Source organism: Schistocerca gregaria, chromosome 3 (genome assembly GCF_023897955.1).
Source record: "Schistocerca gregaria isolate iqSchGreg1 chromosome 3, iqSchGreg1.2, whole genome shotgun sequence".
Lineage (NCBI taxonomy): Eukaryota > Metazoa > Arthropoda > Insecta > Orthoptera > Acrididae > Schistocerca > Schistocerca gregaria.
Genome location: NC_064922.1, coordinates 191,302,270 through 191,315,752, shown reverse-complemented (window position 1 = coordinate 191,315,752; position 13,483 = coordinate 191,302,270). Strand labels below are relative to the sequence as shown.

Sequence of the window (13,483 nt, the reverse complement as noted above, 5' to 3'; positions counted from 1 at the left end):
TTTCCCCTTCCTGGGACAACGAATTCATGGTGTTCTTATTTCAATTTCCAGGAGTGTATTTGGGGAGCAAAATAAATGATGGTGGACGAAGCAGAGAGGATATAAAATGTAGACTGGTAATGGCAAGGAAAGCGATTCTGAAGAAGAGAGATTTTTTGGCATCGAGTATAGATGTAACTGTCAGGAAGTATTTTCTGAAAGTATTTGTATGGAGTGTAGCCATGTAAGGAAGTGAAAAATGGACAATAAGTAGTCTAGACAAGAAGAGAATAGAAGCTTTCGAAACGTGGTGCTACAGAAGAAGTCTGAAGAGTAGATGGGTAGGTCACGTAAATAATGACGAGGTACTGAATAGAATTGGGGAGAAGAGGAGTTTGTGACACAACTTGACTATTAGAAGGGATTGGTTGCTAGGAGATGTTCTGAGGGATCTACGGGATTGGATAAGCAGATTCTTAAGGATGTAAGTTGCAGTAGGTACTGGGAGATGAAGGTGCTTGCACAGGATAGAGTAGCATGGAGAGCTGCATCAAACCAGTGTGTTGACTGAAGACCACAACAACAACAACAACAATACTGATTATATAAGTTATCAATAATTACTTTTTCTCAATTAGTACCATTGTTGCGGTGTAGGTTAGGGGTTCTTCACAAAGTCCACCCACTACACACATGTGTTGCACTTTGTCCCGTACATTGCTGATGATTAAAGTGAGACATACACGTTACAAATGCTAAATATCTCAAGAAAATGTCGTCTCCAAGTTGTAGATAGTAGCTGCATAAGTCCAGAAATTGCTTCATTACTCGCTTTGAAACAGACGAATGAATTAACTGACAGCACGACACAGTAATTACTCCATAAGGACTACTATACTGCTGTACACAGTTATTATTATTATTATTATTATTATTATTATTATTATTGTTACTATGAGTGGTTAGACATAAAGCGTTCACACACACACACACACACACACACACACACACACACACACACACATACACAAACTTATTATATTCATCTTTCATCATTTTAAAAATAAAAGTGTTCCAAGAAAAGCCTTTTATTCCACAATTTAGTATGAACTGGGGGTGGGGAGGGGGCTGCAACAGAAGCCGGGGGTGAGGGGGCTTGTGGTGGTTCTGGCTAATGTCTGATTGCAATCAGGAGTAAATGTCTAAGAAAGACTGGGAGCGACTGCTTTAGCCAGGACTGGATATAGAGAGGAGGAGCGACTAACCTGGCTGGAGACGAAGGCCTCGCTGAGGACGACGATCATGCGGCGCGAGGCCTGCATGGAGGAGACGATGTTGATGGTGATGAAGGTGCCGGGCGCGAAGTCTCGCTCGTGCAGGCACAGCCGGAAGCGCTCCGGGGCTCGCTCCAGGCCGGGCAGCAGCCGGTACAGCACCCACTCGCGGTCCGAAGCGCTAAACAACACACCACAGGCTCCTGTTTACTTGCTCTCCCACTCCTATAGCTCCAGAACGTTAACGGCACACCCTCTAAAATAGCAATAATTTGCTAATGTACGAGGTATGGTAAAAAAGTAACGCAACAATTTTTAAATTTCGCTGGATTTATACATTCGATTTTCTATTTTTTTATCTTGTTGGTACGCATCTTTCTGATATATCTTTTTGCATTTACAGCTATTTTGAACATCTACAAGGACAGGTCCGCAGCGGTGCGATCAACTTTTTGAAACTATCTACATTGTCATGGAGGTTAAGATCGTATTGTTATGTAGGTTAAGATCGCAAGTATCACACACTGCAGCCGTTCGCCCTTGTTGACTAGTAATTGAGGAAAAACAATCGGAACTTCATGTGAGTCAGTAGTGTTAAAAAAGGAGGACTAACCAGTCTGGTTGCGCGATAGAGTGGATAGGATAACTGCTTTGCCTGTAGGAGATTCTGAGTTCGAATCCAGTCAGACGTACGAAGACTTTTTTTTAAATTTTTAAGTCTTTATTGAAATGACTTTTATCATCATCTTTATTCGTTTAATTGATTTAAATGTAATTTTTAGATTATATTCCTTAGTCACATAATTTTAATCATAATATCAACACCTTCATTTGCTCTCATTTCTCTTCTTATCATTCCTTGTTTTTTGTCCCCATTATTGCGGTCATTGTACCTATTTCTCATTTTTCTTAAATTCTGTTGCATTAATAAAACCGTCTTTCATTCACATTTTCGTCTACGTTATTTTGTCCGTACTGCATTAGGTATTTGAGTCACGTTTTAAATATTTATATGAATATTACTGTGCAAAAAAACTGCACGTCTCGTAACTAAAATACATTTTTCATTCTACCGCACAAATATAAATAGATTATTTCGTCTTTTATTTTTAAAACTCATACATGGGAATTTTCGAATAACTGAATATTATAATAGGTAAATGTAATCAAATCCGTACACAAAAATTCCGATTAAAATAAGAATGGTAGGAAGAAAAAAAAAAGAGAGTAAGTGAAGAAGTTGATATTATGATTAAAAATATGTGACAGAGGACTGGAATCTAAAAACTACATTTAAATCAGTTAAGTGATAAAATTGATGATCATAGTAATTTCGATAAAGATTGAAAAATAAAAAAGACATACTGCACTTGACTTGATTCGAATCCACAATTTCCTGCACGAAAAGCCTTTGTCCTCTCCATAACTCCACATAAATAGATTGTGTAATGCAACTTTTCTAACCCTGTTGAGGATCACACAAAATTCCGAATGTTTTTTCGTCAGTTACTCGTAAACGAGGGCCCACCAGGTAAACGGCTGCTATGTGTGGGGGGTCTTAACCTACACCACAGTATAGATAGTTTTAAAAAGTCGATCGAACCATGGCACCTGTCCTTGTTAGCTTATGGTCGATACTCGACGAGGTTACATTTGTTTTCGAGAGCTGGATGAATCTTTAATATCGAAAAAGATGGGTCAAAGAATTTGCATTAAATTTTGCTTGAAAACCGAAATAAACTGCAACAGTGTAGTCGAAATGTTGAATGTGGCTTTTGGTTCAAATGGTTCAAATGGCTCTTAGCACTATGGGACTTAACATCTGTGGTCATCAGTCCCCTAGAACTTAGAACTACTTAAACCTAACTAACCTAAGGACATCACACACATCCATGCCCGAGGCAGGATTCGAACCTGCGACCGTAGCAGTCGCGCGGTTCCGGACTGAGCGCCTGGAACCGCGAGACCACCGCGGCCGGCTGTGGCTTTTGGGGAATCTACTATGAGTAAGGCACGAATCTATGAGTGGTATAAACGTTTCAAGGAGGGTCACCCTAGCAAATCGATAACTGACGACAATGTGGAAGAAGTGTGGAAAGTTGTTCTGGATAATCACCAAATCACCATTAGTCAGGTTGCTGATGATGTGGCAATATCCTTCGGCTCATGCCAAACAATTTTTACGGATTTTTGGGCAAGAGACATGCAGGAGCGAATTTTCTTCCGAAACTGTTGAATTGAGACCAAAAACGACGCCGCGTAGACATCGCTTAGGAATTGCTGAACGACGTTCACAACAATTCACAACTTCTGAAGGACGTTATACGAGGTGCCGAAACAAGGTTATACGAGTATGACGTCGAAACCGAAGCCCAATTGTCAACATGGAAACTGCCTGAAAAGCCGAAACTGGAAAAAAAATCGAGAAGTTCGATCACACCTAAAGGGTTTTCCACTGTTTTCATCGATTACTATGGGATAGAGCATCATGAATTCCAGCCTAGCCTTGTACGGGCAACAAGGAATACTACCTGGATGTTGTGCGCCGTTCGGCCGAAGCACCCCAGAGAAAACGACCAGAATTGTGGCAAAACCGCCCGCGGAAATTGCATCACGATAATACTCCCACTCATATCTCAATGCTTCTTCGTGATTTGTTGGCGAAGAGAACTGTAAAAGGACGTCTTTTCACCACTGTTGATGAGATAAAGGCGAAATCGCTGAAGGAGCTGACCACCATAACGAAAAGTTACTTGCAGAAGCGCTTTCACGATTGGAAAAGTGCTGGCAGATGTGTATTATGTCCGAGAGGGATTATTTTGTAGGGGACAAAGTTGAAGTTAACAAATAGATAAAGATTATTTAAGAAAAACAAAGATTCCCATTACTTTCTGACCACACCGCTAAACTACAGGGTGGCTCACGAAAGTGTCACCATTTGTTTCCTACTAACATGTGAGTCGCACTACATATCCCGCTGAGCACGTCAACAGCAGTAGCAGCGAAGCTTGCAGAAACAGTTGAGTTACCAAACGACGCGTAATTCCGTCGCTACGAGACTAGTATTTATAACATGGCCGACAATCGACGACAACCAACGCGGCAGCGATCGGTAGATATGTTATTTTTTATATGAATGCGTGGTGTTTGTTCTTTCGGAGATACAGGCTCCCAGGTAGATGCTATTTTTCGATACAGTTCCGCACTGTCGCCTGATAAAGTAAGAGCCTACGGAATATCAGACCAGCTGTGTGGCTGGATTGAAGAGTTTTTAGCAAACAGAACACAGCATGTTGTTATCAATGGAGAGACGTCTACAGACGTTAAAGTAACCTCTGGCGTGCCACAGGGGAGTGTTATGGGACCATTGCTTTTCACAATATATATAAATGACCTAGTAGATAGTGTCGGAAGTTCCATGCGGCTTTTCGCGGATGATGCTGTAGTATACAGAGAAGTTTCAGCATTAGAAGATTGTAGCGAAACGCAGGAAGATCTGCAGCGGATAGGCACTTGGTGCAGGGAGTGGCAACTGACCCTTAACATAGACAAATGTAATGTATTGTGAATACATAGAGAGAAGGATCCTTTATTGTATGATTATATGATAGCTTAACAAACACTGGTAGCAGTTACTTCAGTAAAATATCTGGGAGTATGCGTGCAGATCGATCTGAAGTGGAATGATCATATAAAATTAATTGTTGGTAAGGCGGGTACCAGGTTGAGATTCATTGGGAGAGTCCTTAGAAAATGTAGTCCATCAACAAAGGAGGTGGCTTACAAAACACTCGTTTGACCTATACTTGAGTATTGCTCATCAGTGTGGGATCCGTACGAGATCGGATTGACGGAGGAGATAGAGAAGATCCAAAGAAGAGCGGCGCGTTTCGTCACAGCGTTATTTGGTAACCGTGATAGCGTTACGGAGATGTTTAACAAACTCAAGTGGCATACTCTGCAAGAGAGGTGCTCTGCATCGCGGTGTAGCTTGCTCGCCAGGTTTCGAGAGGGTGCGTTTCTGGATGAGGTATCGAATTATATTGCTTCCCCCTACTTATACCTCCCGAGGAGATCACGAATGTAAAATTAGAGAGATTAGAGCGCGCACGGAGGCTTTCAGACAATCGTTCTTCCCGCGAACCATACGAGACTGGAACAGGAAAGAGAGGTAATGACAGTGGCACGTAAAGTGCCCTCCGCCACACACCGTTGGGTGGCTTGCGGAGTATAAATGTAGATGTACATGTAGACCACCCGTTCATATAGTTGATTCGCCTAGACTGGCAACGGGTGCACCTTCTTCAGTGCGGATGCACGAGTACGTGCGACCTCCTACGACAATCTCAGGGTAGAGAACGTGGGGGAAATGGACAGAGACTGCCGATGAGTGGCGCTCGGTGTCAGTGTGGGTCGGACGTGACGAGCTGAGGTAGTCCGCGCAGTTGCGATAACACTGTGTCCCGCACGTCGCAGTGGTTAACGCACTTGCTAGTGTGCAAGAGATCTCGGGTTCGAATTTCGATCGCGACCCAGTTTCAGTCCCCGCAGCTGATTCAGCATGATGTCCCGTAGTTGACATCAGTAATCCCTTTTCTTTCTCTCTCTCTTTCTCTCCCCCCTTCCCTTAAATAAGTCCTCTGCATGCACCTGTACTGGGTGACCTCCGCCTAGAAACTCACTGTAGAACAATAGCAGCAGAGACAACTGCTTGCAATCTGGGCAGAGGGAAGGGAACAAACTCTCAACAGCGTTTGGTTTTCACATCAGGCGTATTTTCATTTGACGTAAAAATGTACGCTTTTTGGCTACTGAAAATTCACAACTGCTTCATAAAGGACAACGTTACGCTCCGAGAATTACAGTGTGAGTCGTAGTTTCCACTCACGGACTAACTGGACCCTTTCCTTTGAAGAAACTGTGGACAGTGCTCGTTAATTGAACATGCTCCGCAATGAATTCGTTCCACAGCTTCGTGCTACTGCGTTGTCCTTCAACACGCAGTGGTTTTTACAGGATGCAGCAAGGCCACAAACTGCAAAGGCTGTGTGGGATTTCTTACACGAGAGTTTCGTAAAGCGGATCATTTCACTCAGATTTCCGAGTCGTTTGAAGGACGGGCAATTTTGGTCCCCTCCCTCACCCCCCTCTATAGACCGGACCTCAGCCTATGTGACTTCTTTATTTGGGGGTACCTAAAGGTAACAATTTTCCAGAAACATCCACGTGATTTACTGCTGCTGAGACGCCTTATCCGTCAAGCTTACTGTGAAATCACGGAAGACGTGTGGGGTAGAGTTATCTCTAAAATCAGTATTCGCGTATAGAAGATTAGGAATCAAAATGTTAGATATGTTGAGCATGTGCTGAGTTAAGAAAGTTCTAGACAGAGTGTTTTCCATGGTACTGAATGTTGCTTTTTACCCTCAGACACCCAATCCCAAACAAAACAGGTGCTGACAGGTGTGAAAATTACCGAACTAACAGTTTAATAAGTCACTGTTGAAACATACTTACACGAATTCCTTACAAACGAATGGAAAAACTGGTAGAAGCCGGCCTCGGGGAAGGTCAGTTCGGATTCCGTAGAAATGTTATAACACGCTAGGCAATACTGACCCTAAGACTTATCTTAGAAGATAGGTTAAGAAAAGGCAAACCTTCATTTCTAGCACGGTAAGCTTTTGACAAGGTTGGCTGGAATACTTTCTTTCAAATTCTGAAGGCGACAGGGGCAAAATGCGGGGATCGAAAGGCTATTTACAATTTGTACAGAAACAAGATGGCAGCTGTAGGAGTCGAGGTACACGAAAGGGGAGCATTGGTAGGGAACGGAGTGAGACAGGGTTGTAGCCTATTTCCGATGTTATCCAATCTGCATACCGAGCAAGCAGTAAAGGAAACAACAGAAAAATTCTGAGTAGGAATTAAAATCCATGGTTTGCCTACGACATTGTAATTCTGTCAGAGACAGCAAAGGACCCGCAAGAGCGGCTGAACGGAATGGACAGTTTCTTTAAAGGAGGATGCAAGATGAACATACTCAAAACGAGGATAATGTCGGATTAAATCAGGTGATGCTGAGGGAATTAGATTAGGAAGCGGGACACTGAAAGTAGTAAATGTGTTTTGCTATTTTGGAAGCAAAATAAGTGCTGACCGTCGAAGTACGGAGAATATAAAATGTAGACTGGCAATAGCAAGGAAAGTGTTGCTGAAGAGGAGAAATTTGTTAATATCGAGCATAGATTTAAGTGTTAGGAAGTATTTTCTGAAAATATTTGTATGAAGTGTAGCCATGCATGGAAGTGAAACATGGACGATAAATAATTTAGACAAGAAGAGAATAGAAACTTTCGAAACGTGCTCCTACAGAAGAATGCTGAAGATTAGATGGGTAGATCACGTAACTAAGGAGGAGGTACTGAATACAACTGGGGTGAAGAGGAATTCGTCGCACAACTTGACTATTAGAAGGGATCGGTTGATAGGACACGTTCTGAGGCATCAAGGGATCACCAATTCAGTATTGGAGGGAAGTGTGGAGGGTAAAAGTCGTAGAGGGAGACCAAGAGATGAATACACTAAATAGAGTCAGAACGATGTTCGTTGCAGAAGTTATTCGGAGATGATGAGGCTGGCACAGGATAGATTAGCGTGGAGAGCTGCATCAAACCACTCTCTGGATTGAAGACCACAACAACACTGTTGCTTTGAGTTTGGACTGACAGTTAAGTGTTTATTCAGAAAGAAAATGTTGACGTACTCCGTACACCAGCGTGTATTTTGAATATTATAAACTCGCAGATTCACTATAAAGGTACACACCTGTACCTAGCCGACCGCGGTGGTCTAGCGGTTCTAGGCGCTCAGTCCGGAGCCGCGGGACTGCTACGGTCGCAGGTTCGAATCCTGCCTCGGGCATGGATGTGTGTGATGTTCTTAGGTTAGTTAGGTTTAAGTAGTTCTAAGTTCTAGGGGACTGATGACCACAGATGTTAAGTCCCATAGTGCTCAGAGCCAACCTGTACCTAGCTATTGATTTCTACGAACATGAGTATTTTTTCGACATTCTGTAAACTTGGACGGAAAAAATTTTCGAGTTCCGGTTCCACTAACGAGTGAGAATGATGGGTGCTTTGTAACGTCCAGTGAGCAGTGTGACTGAAACACAAAACCGATGTGAGTAATATGGACGCCAGTAATCTGATCGGTGTGCTGGCACGTGTCGCTATGTGCTACGGTATGCTAAGATGCTATCTGTTTGTGTGGAAGATCAGTATATTTGCAATAATTCGTCACACTGATGGAGAATCACCGTTTCCCGATGTTCCTCCTAATATACAAAATTTCTCTTGTTTCTAATTCTCGCATTAAGGTGTTAATTTTGGAGGAAGAATAGTGGAGATTTGTCGATGATCAGCGATATTGAAATGGTCTGTTGTTGAAACAGAATAGAGAAGGTATAAACTTTTCGTTGCTTTTGCAAAAGAGCGCGAGCTTTGTGCCTCTTGGCTTTCTTTCTTACCCTGTCGTAGCGAGCTGACATGCTGAATTGTTACAAATAGGATTCAGCGGATTCGGCAGATCATTGTGAAGAGAAGCAATGACCGAATGTGTATTGCTTTCAGTCATTAATTTGTACTTGTTTATAGCAATCAGCGACCCTGTGCTCAAAGGCCGATCTTTTTTATGTATCTTGCACGCATTCGACGCAAGACTTGTTACAAAGCATTCGGTAATTCGTCTCCGAACAATGAAGCTGTCGGTCGTTGCTCATGTCAGGACCGGCCTTATGTTTAATTGGAAATCTGTGGTAAGATTCTCTTGGACCAAACTGCTGAGGTCATCGGTTCCTAAGCTTACACAGTATTTAATCTAACTTAAACTAACTTACGCAAAGGATAACACACACACCCATGCCCGAGGTAGGACTCGAACCTCCGACGGGGGATGCCGCGCGGACCGTGACAAGGTCCCTCAGTCCGTGCGGCTACCCCGCGCGGCTCTTTGATAATTAGATAGTTACCCATCTCACAATATTTTGTCCTTCCGTAAAGATTATAAAGGTAAAATAAAACTAAAGAGAAGATTAGGTGCGACGCATCAACATGTCGAAGCTTTTTGTGCCACATGTTGTAAGTACTAATGTTATATGTGACATCGTGGCGTAACTACATTTTGGAAGTAATTATATACCGTTCTAAAATTTTTAAATCAGTTTGATAACCTTGCGATACTTCCTTATGTAGACGAATTTACTTCGAGTTCCACTTTGCAGTTAGCATAATACCACTAGATATGGGGTGCACTACTTTGTGCTCAGCAAAGATCGTATACTCTAAAATCATTTTACGATTAATCTCAAATTTCGCACTCATTATGGTGAACATTATGCACGATTATTACAGTCACGTCTTTTAGAAAAGTAGGTAAATGACGGAGTTCAATGTAGCTGAAAGTGTTAAAGTTCTCTATCCTATCAAGTGGAACAGTTTTCCTTCTCGTATTTGTAAGCTACGCTAAACGTGTGGGAACATCACGCCTACTGCACTGAATGGCGCTATAAACGCCGCTTTTAGACGTTTTTCAGATAAATTTAGATGTTTCGTACAAGTAATCATGCCTAAGAAAATCAGTTAACTACCTTCTTTGCACACTATCTTATACTGCACGAAGTATCTCTTGCTGTAATCCATATTCTCTAAATATCGTAGTAGGATTGCCTTCTTTATAAATTCGTGGGTCTCAACTTGGCATATGAAAAATTTAAATTCAGGGCATAATAAGAACTTACTTTTGTAGATAATCCGTTTTTAAAACTGCAGAGGGAGCTTGCATGCGCAAAGGGGAAAAAAATGATTCACCTCCAGCAGGGATCACCCTAACATCGCGGAATAACGCCTCTAGCCGCGATAATGGCCTCAGTTCTGCGAGAAAGACAATCTTCAGTGGTGCTACAGCCAACTGAAGCTATTCACTGACGAGTAGAGCCTGGGAAACTATCAGATTGCTTGTATACGTCTTGCTATGTCTCAACCGCTGTTCCAAATAGTTCTACAGAATGACGGCCGCTGAGAGAGAGAGAGAGTTTGTTTTAGCTATCTTTCCATCGTGTCTGCATCAGAAATAAATCGCAAAATGGCTCTGAGCACGATGGGAATTAACAGCTGTGGTCATCAGTCCCCTAGAGCTTAGAACTACTTAAACCTAACTAACCTAAGGACATCAAACAACACCCAGTCATCACGAGGCAGAGAAAATCCCTGACCCCAACGGGAATCTAACCCGGGACCCGGGCGCGGGAAGCGAGAACGCTACCGCACGACCACGAGCTGCGGACAAATAAATCGCAACAGCAACTCCTAAATTCGCTCTCGGACAAGTAAATTCATGCGCATATCGACCGCGTTATTCTTCACTACTAATACGACTCTGGTGGACACTTTTATGTCAGTCTTAAGTGGGGAGTGTTCTGATGAAAGGTTGCGTAAGATACCGGTACAGGTTGGACCTAAGCTACTACGTTTACGAGACTGCCAACTTCAGCAAACAATTGCGCCGTAACAGTTACCGAATGCTTTGTGTACTTTGCTTTTCTTTTTGTTGTGCCCGTTCGTTGTTTCCTGTTCTTATTTTCAAATGAGTGCAGGGACCAATCTTCGTCAGTCACAACTACAGATGGGATCAGCGATCCATAGGACCATTACGTCAGTTCTGCCTTCGCAGGAGCACACAACGCTGAGGCAGGTTGCCAGCCCTGTGAGAGGGAGGCGTGGCTTGTCGCCCCCGGCATTGCTCTTCTCCCCTCGACTACCAAAGTCCTCGTTTGTTTACGTTCGAGGCCGACTGCCAGTATAGTACCCGATACAACGAGAGTGCCATTGGTATAAGAAATAATGGAGTGTCCCTAAATTATTCGAACTTGCAAGCTCAACTTTGCGAAGCAAATTATTCAAATTACCGACATTTAAGACTCCCGAAAGCGGCAACTCCTTGATTTTGGGAAGTCAGCTTCAGAATAGCAGGAGTGATATTGGAAGTGCATTCGTCACTCCTCATTGTTGCTCAATAAATCCATCACTCTTGGACTGAAATTTTCACTTCACACACACGAATGACTTTTCACAGGACACCATTCCTAAGGCACTCAGTCGTTCTTCCTTCATATTGTTTCGTAGAACTGTCTTAATTCTTTCGAGCAGCGGTCCAAATCAGGAATTGTACAGCCTGTGTTTCTCAATAGGACTGTTGATATATATAATTTTTTTTTAAAAAAACCCAAATTTCGATGTATCGATATTTGAAAAACTATCGTCGAGTTACTTAGATATATGGGGGACTGATGACCTTAGCTGTTTAGTCCCCCTTAAACATCCCAACAACCACCACCACTTAGATATATCGGAAGAAATATTGTTATATCGATATAGCGACGGAAAAAATATCGACGTACCATCCAGAAAAAATATCGGCTGTACATTGTAAATATACTGCCAGTTTTAGTACTGTATATTTAAGTATCGATGTATTATTACATATTTTGTACCTCAACAAGCTAGCAGCCTGCTTATCCCCGTCAGAGCAAGAATTAAAAGGAAAACGTTGAACGTTCACGCTTGGCGATAACCACTTTAGGAACAATCATAAGTGCAGGTAAGTGGTACAATAAAACGTGTCCGATGGGTCTATCGTTCGGCTTCGTCACATATCGGATTTGTCTGCACCACTTCATGTCGACTTCCTTGTTTTTTTTTCATTTCTGCTAACGCCAGCAACCTAGCGGCTGTCATCTGAAAATTGCGCGGTGAAGTTAAATGTTGCAGTTTCTGTTGGTAGTGCCTAGCACCTATTACGTCTTCATTTCTCCCTCACATGTCTCCACCACTGCAAAGACCAATGTTGTATATTTAGATTTTTCTTCATCAGTTTCAGCAACTGTTTTCGAAGAAAGCGGTACTACAATTTCAAAAGGACAACTTCAAATATTGATCAAAGTTGTGAAAAAAATAGAAAATAAAATTACGGCACTCGATATTACCATTTCGACAACAATATATCGGTGGATAAAACATCGCCTATATATATGACATTTCTGGAAAAATATCGAAATATCGATATTTCACCAACAGTCCTTTTCAATCGTATCCTATAATAGTAGCAACTAACAGTCGACTCGGAAAACGACAATTAACGTTTAAACCTTATTAAGAATGTGTGGATTTTCCATTCAGAAAAAAAACTTACAGACAAAACTATATTAAGATACGCTTAATTTAATTGATGTATGTGAATTCTGCTGTGGGCTAAGTAAAGGTGGTAGCTCACCTCAAGGGGAGAGCAGTGGGTACAGCGCCCATTGCATTAGACGATGTGGGGGGTGGGGGAGGGGGGGGGGGGTTGTTCCGGCGTACAAACGAGCGCCGGCACGAAATCAAGAACGGTACAACAGAGAGGGCTGTCACTCAGTAACATGTTGACTAGGCCGTCACCACGAAATTCCTTCACCAGGGAAGACGAATGGAATATTCCAGAATTTGAAACACGACCATCTGCTAGCATGAGTCTCTTAGAAGTAGATACCTTAGGGGTTGCGAAGCAACTCAAATCGCTTGATACGGGCAAGTCTTCATGTCCAGATTGTATACCGATTAGGTTCCTTTCAGATTACGCTGATACTATAGCTCCCTACTTAGCACTCATATACAACCGCTCGCTCACCGATAGATCTGTACCTACAGATTGGAAAATTGCGCAGGTCGCACCATTGTTCAAGAAGGGTAGTAGAAGTAATCCATTTAACTACAGACCTATATCATTGACGTCGGTTTACAGTAGGGTTTTGGAGCATATACTGTATTCAAACATTATGAATCACCTCGAAGGGAACGATCTATTGACACGTAATCAGCATGGCTTCAGAAAACATCGCTCTTGTGCAACGCTGCTAGCTCTTTATTCGCACGAAGTAATGGCCGCTATCGACAGGGGATCTCAAGTTGATTCCGTATTTCTAGATTTCCGGAAAGCTTTTGACACCGTTCCTCACAAGCGACTTCTAATCAAGCTGCGGAGCTATTGGGTATCGTCTCAGTTGTGCGACTGGATTCGTGATTTCCTGTCAGGAAGGTCGCAGTTCGTAGTAATAGACGGCAAATCATCGAGTAAAACTGAAGTGATATCAGGTGTTCCCCAGGGAAGCGTCCTGGGACCTCTACTGTTCCTGATCT

At 42.5% G+C, this 13,483-nt stretch overlaps 1 protein-coding gene across 2 annotated transcripts in view; it reads right to left on the bottom strand.

Moving 5' to 3' along the window:
• The window catches only part of LOC126356285 (toll-like receptor 2), a 497,935-nt gene that overhangs the window by 159,042 nt on the left and 325,410 nt on the right, over positions 1-13,483 (bottom strand). For both annotated transcript variants that reach the window (XM_050007162.1, XM_050007161.1), the window contains exon 10: positions 1,245-1,434. In XM_050007162.1, the coding sequence (XP_049863119.1) occupies positions 1,245-1,434 (190 nt within the window). The remainder of the gene's footprint in view (positions 1-1,244; positions 1,435-13,483) is intronic.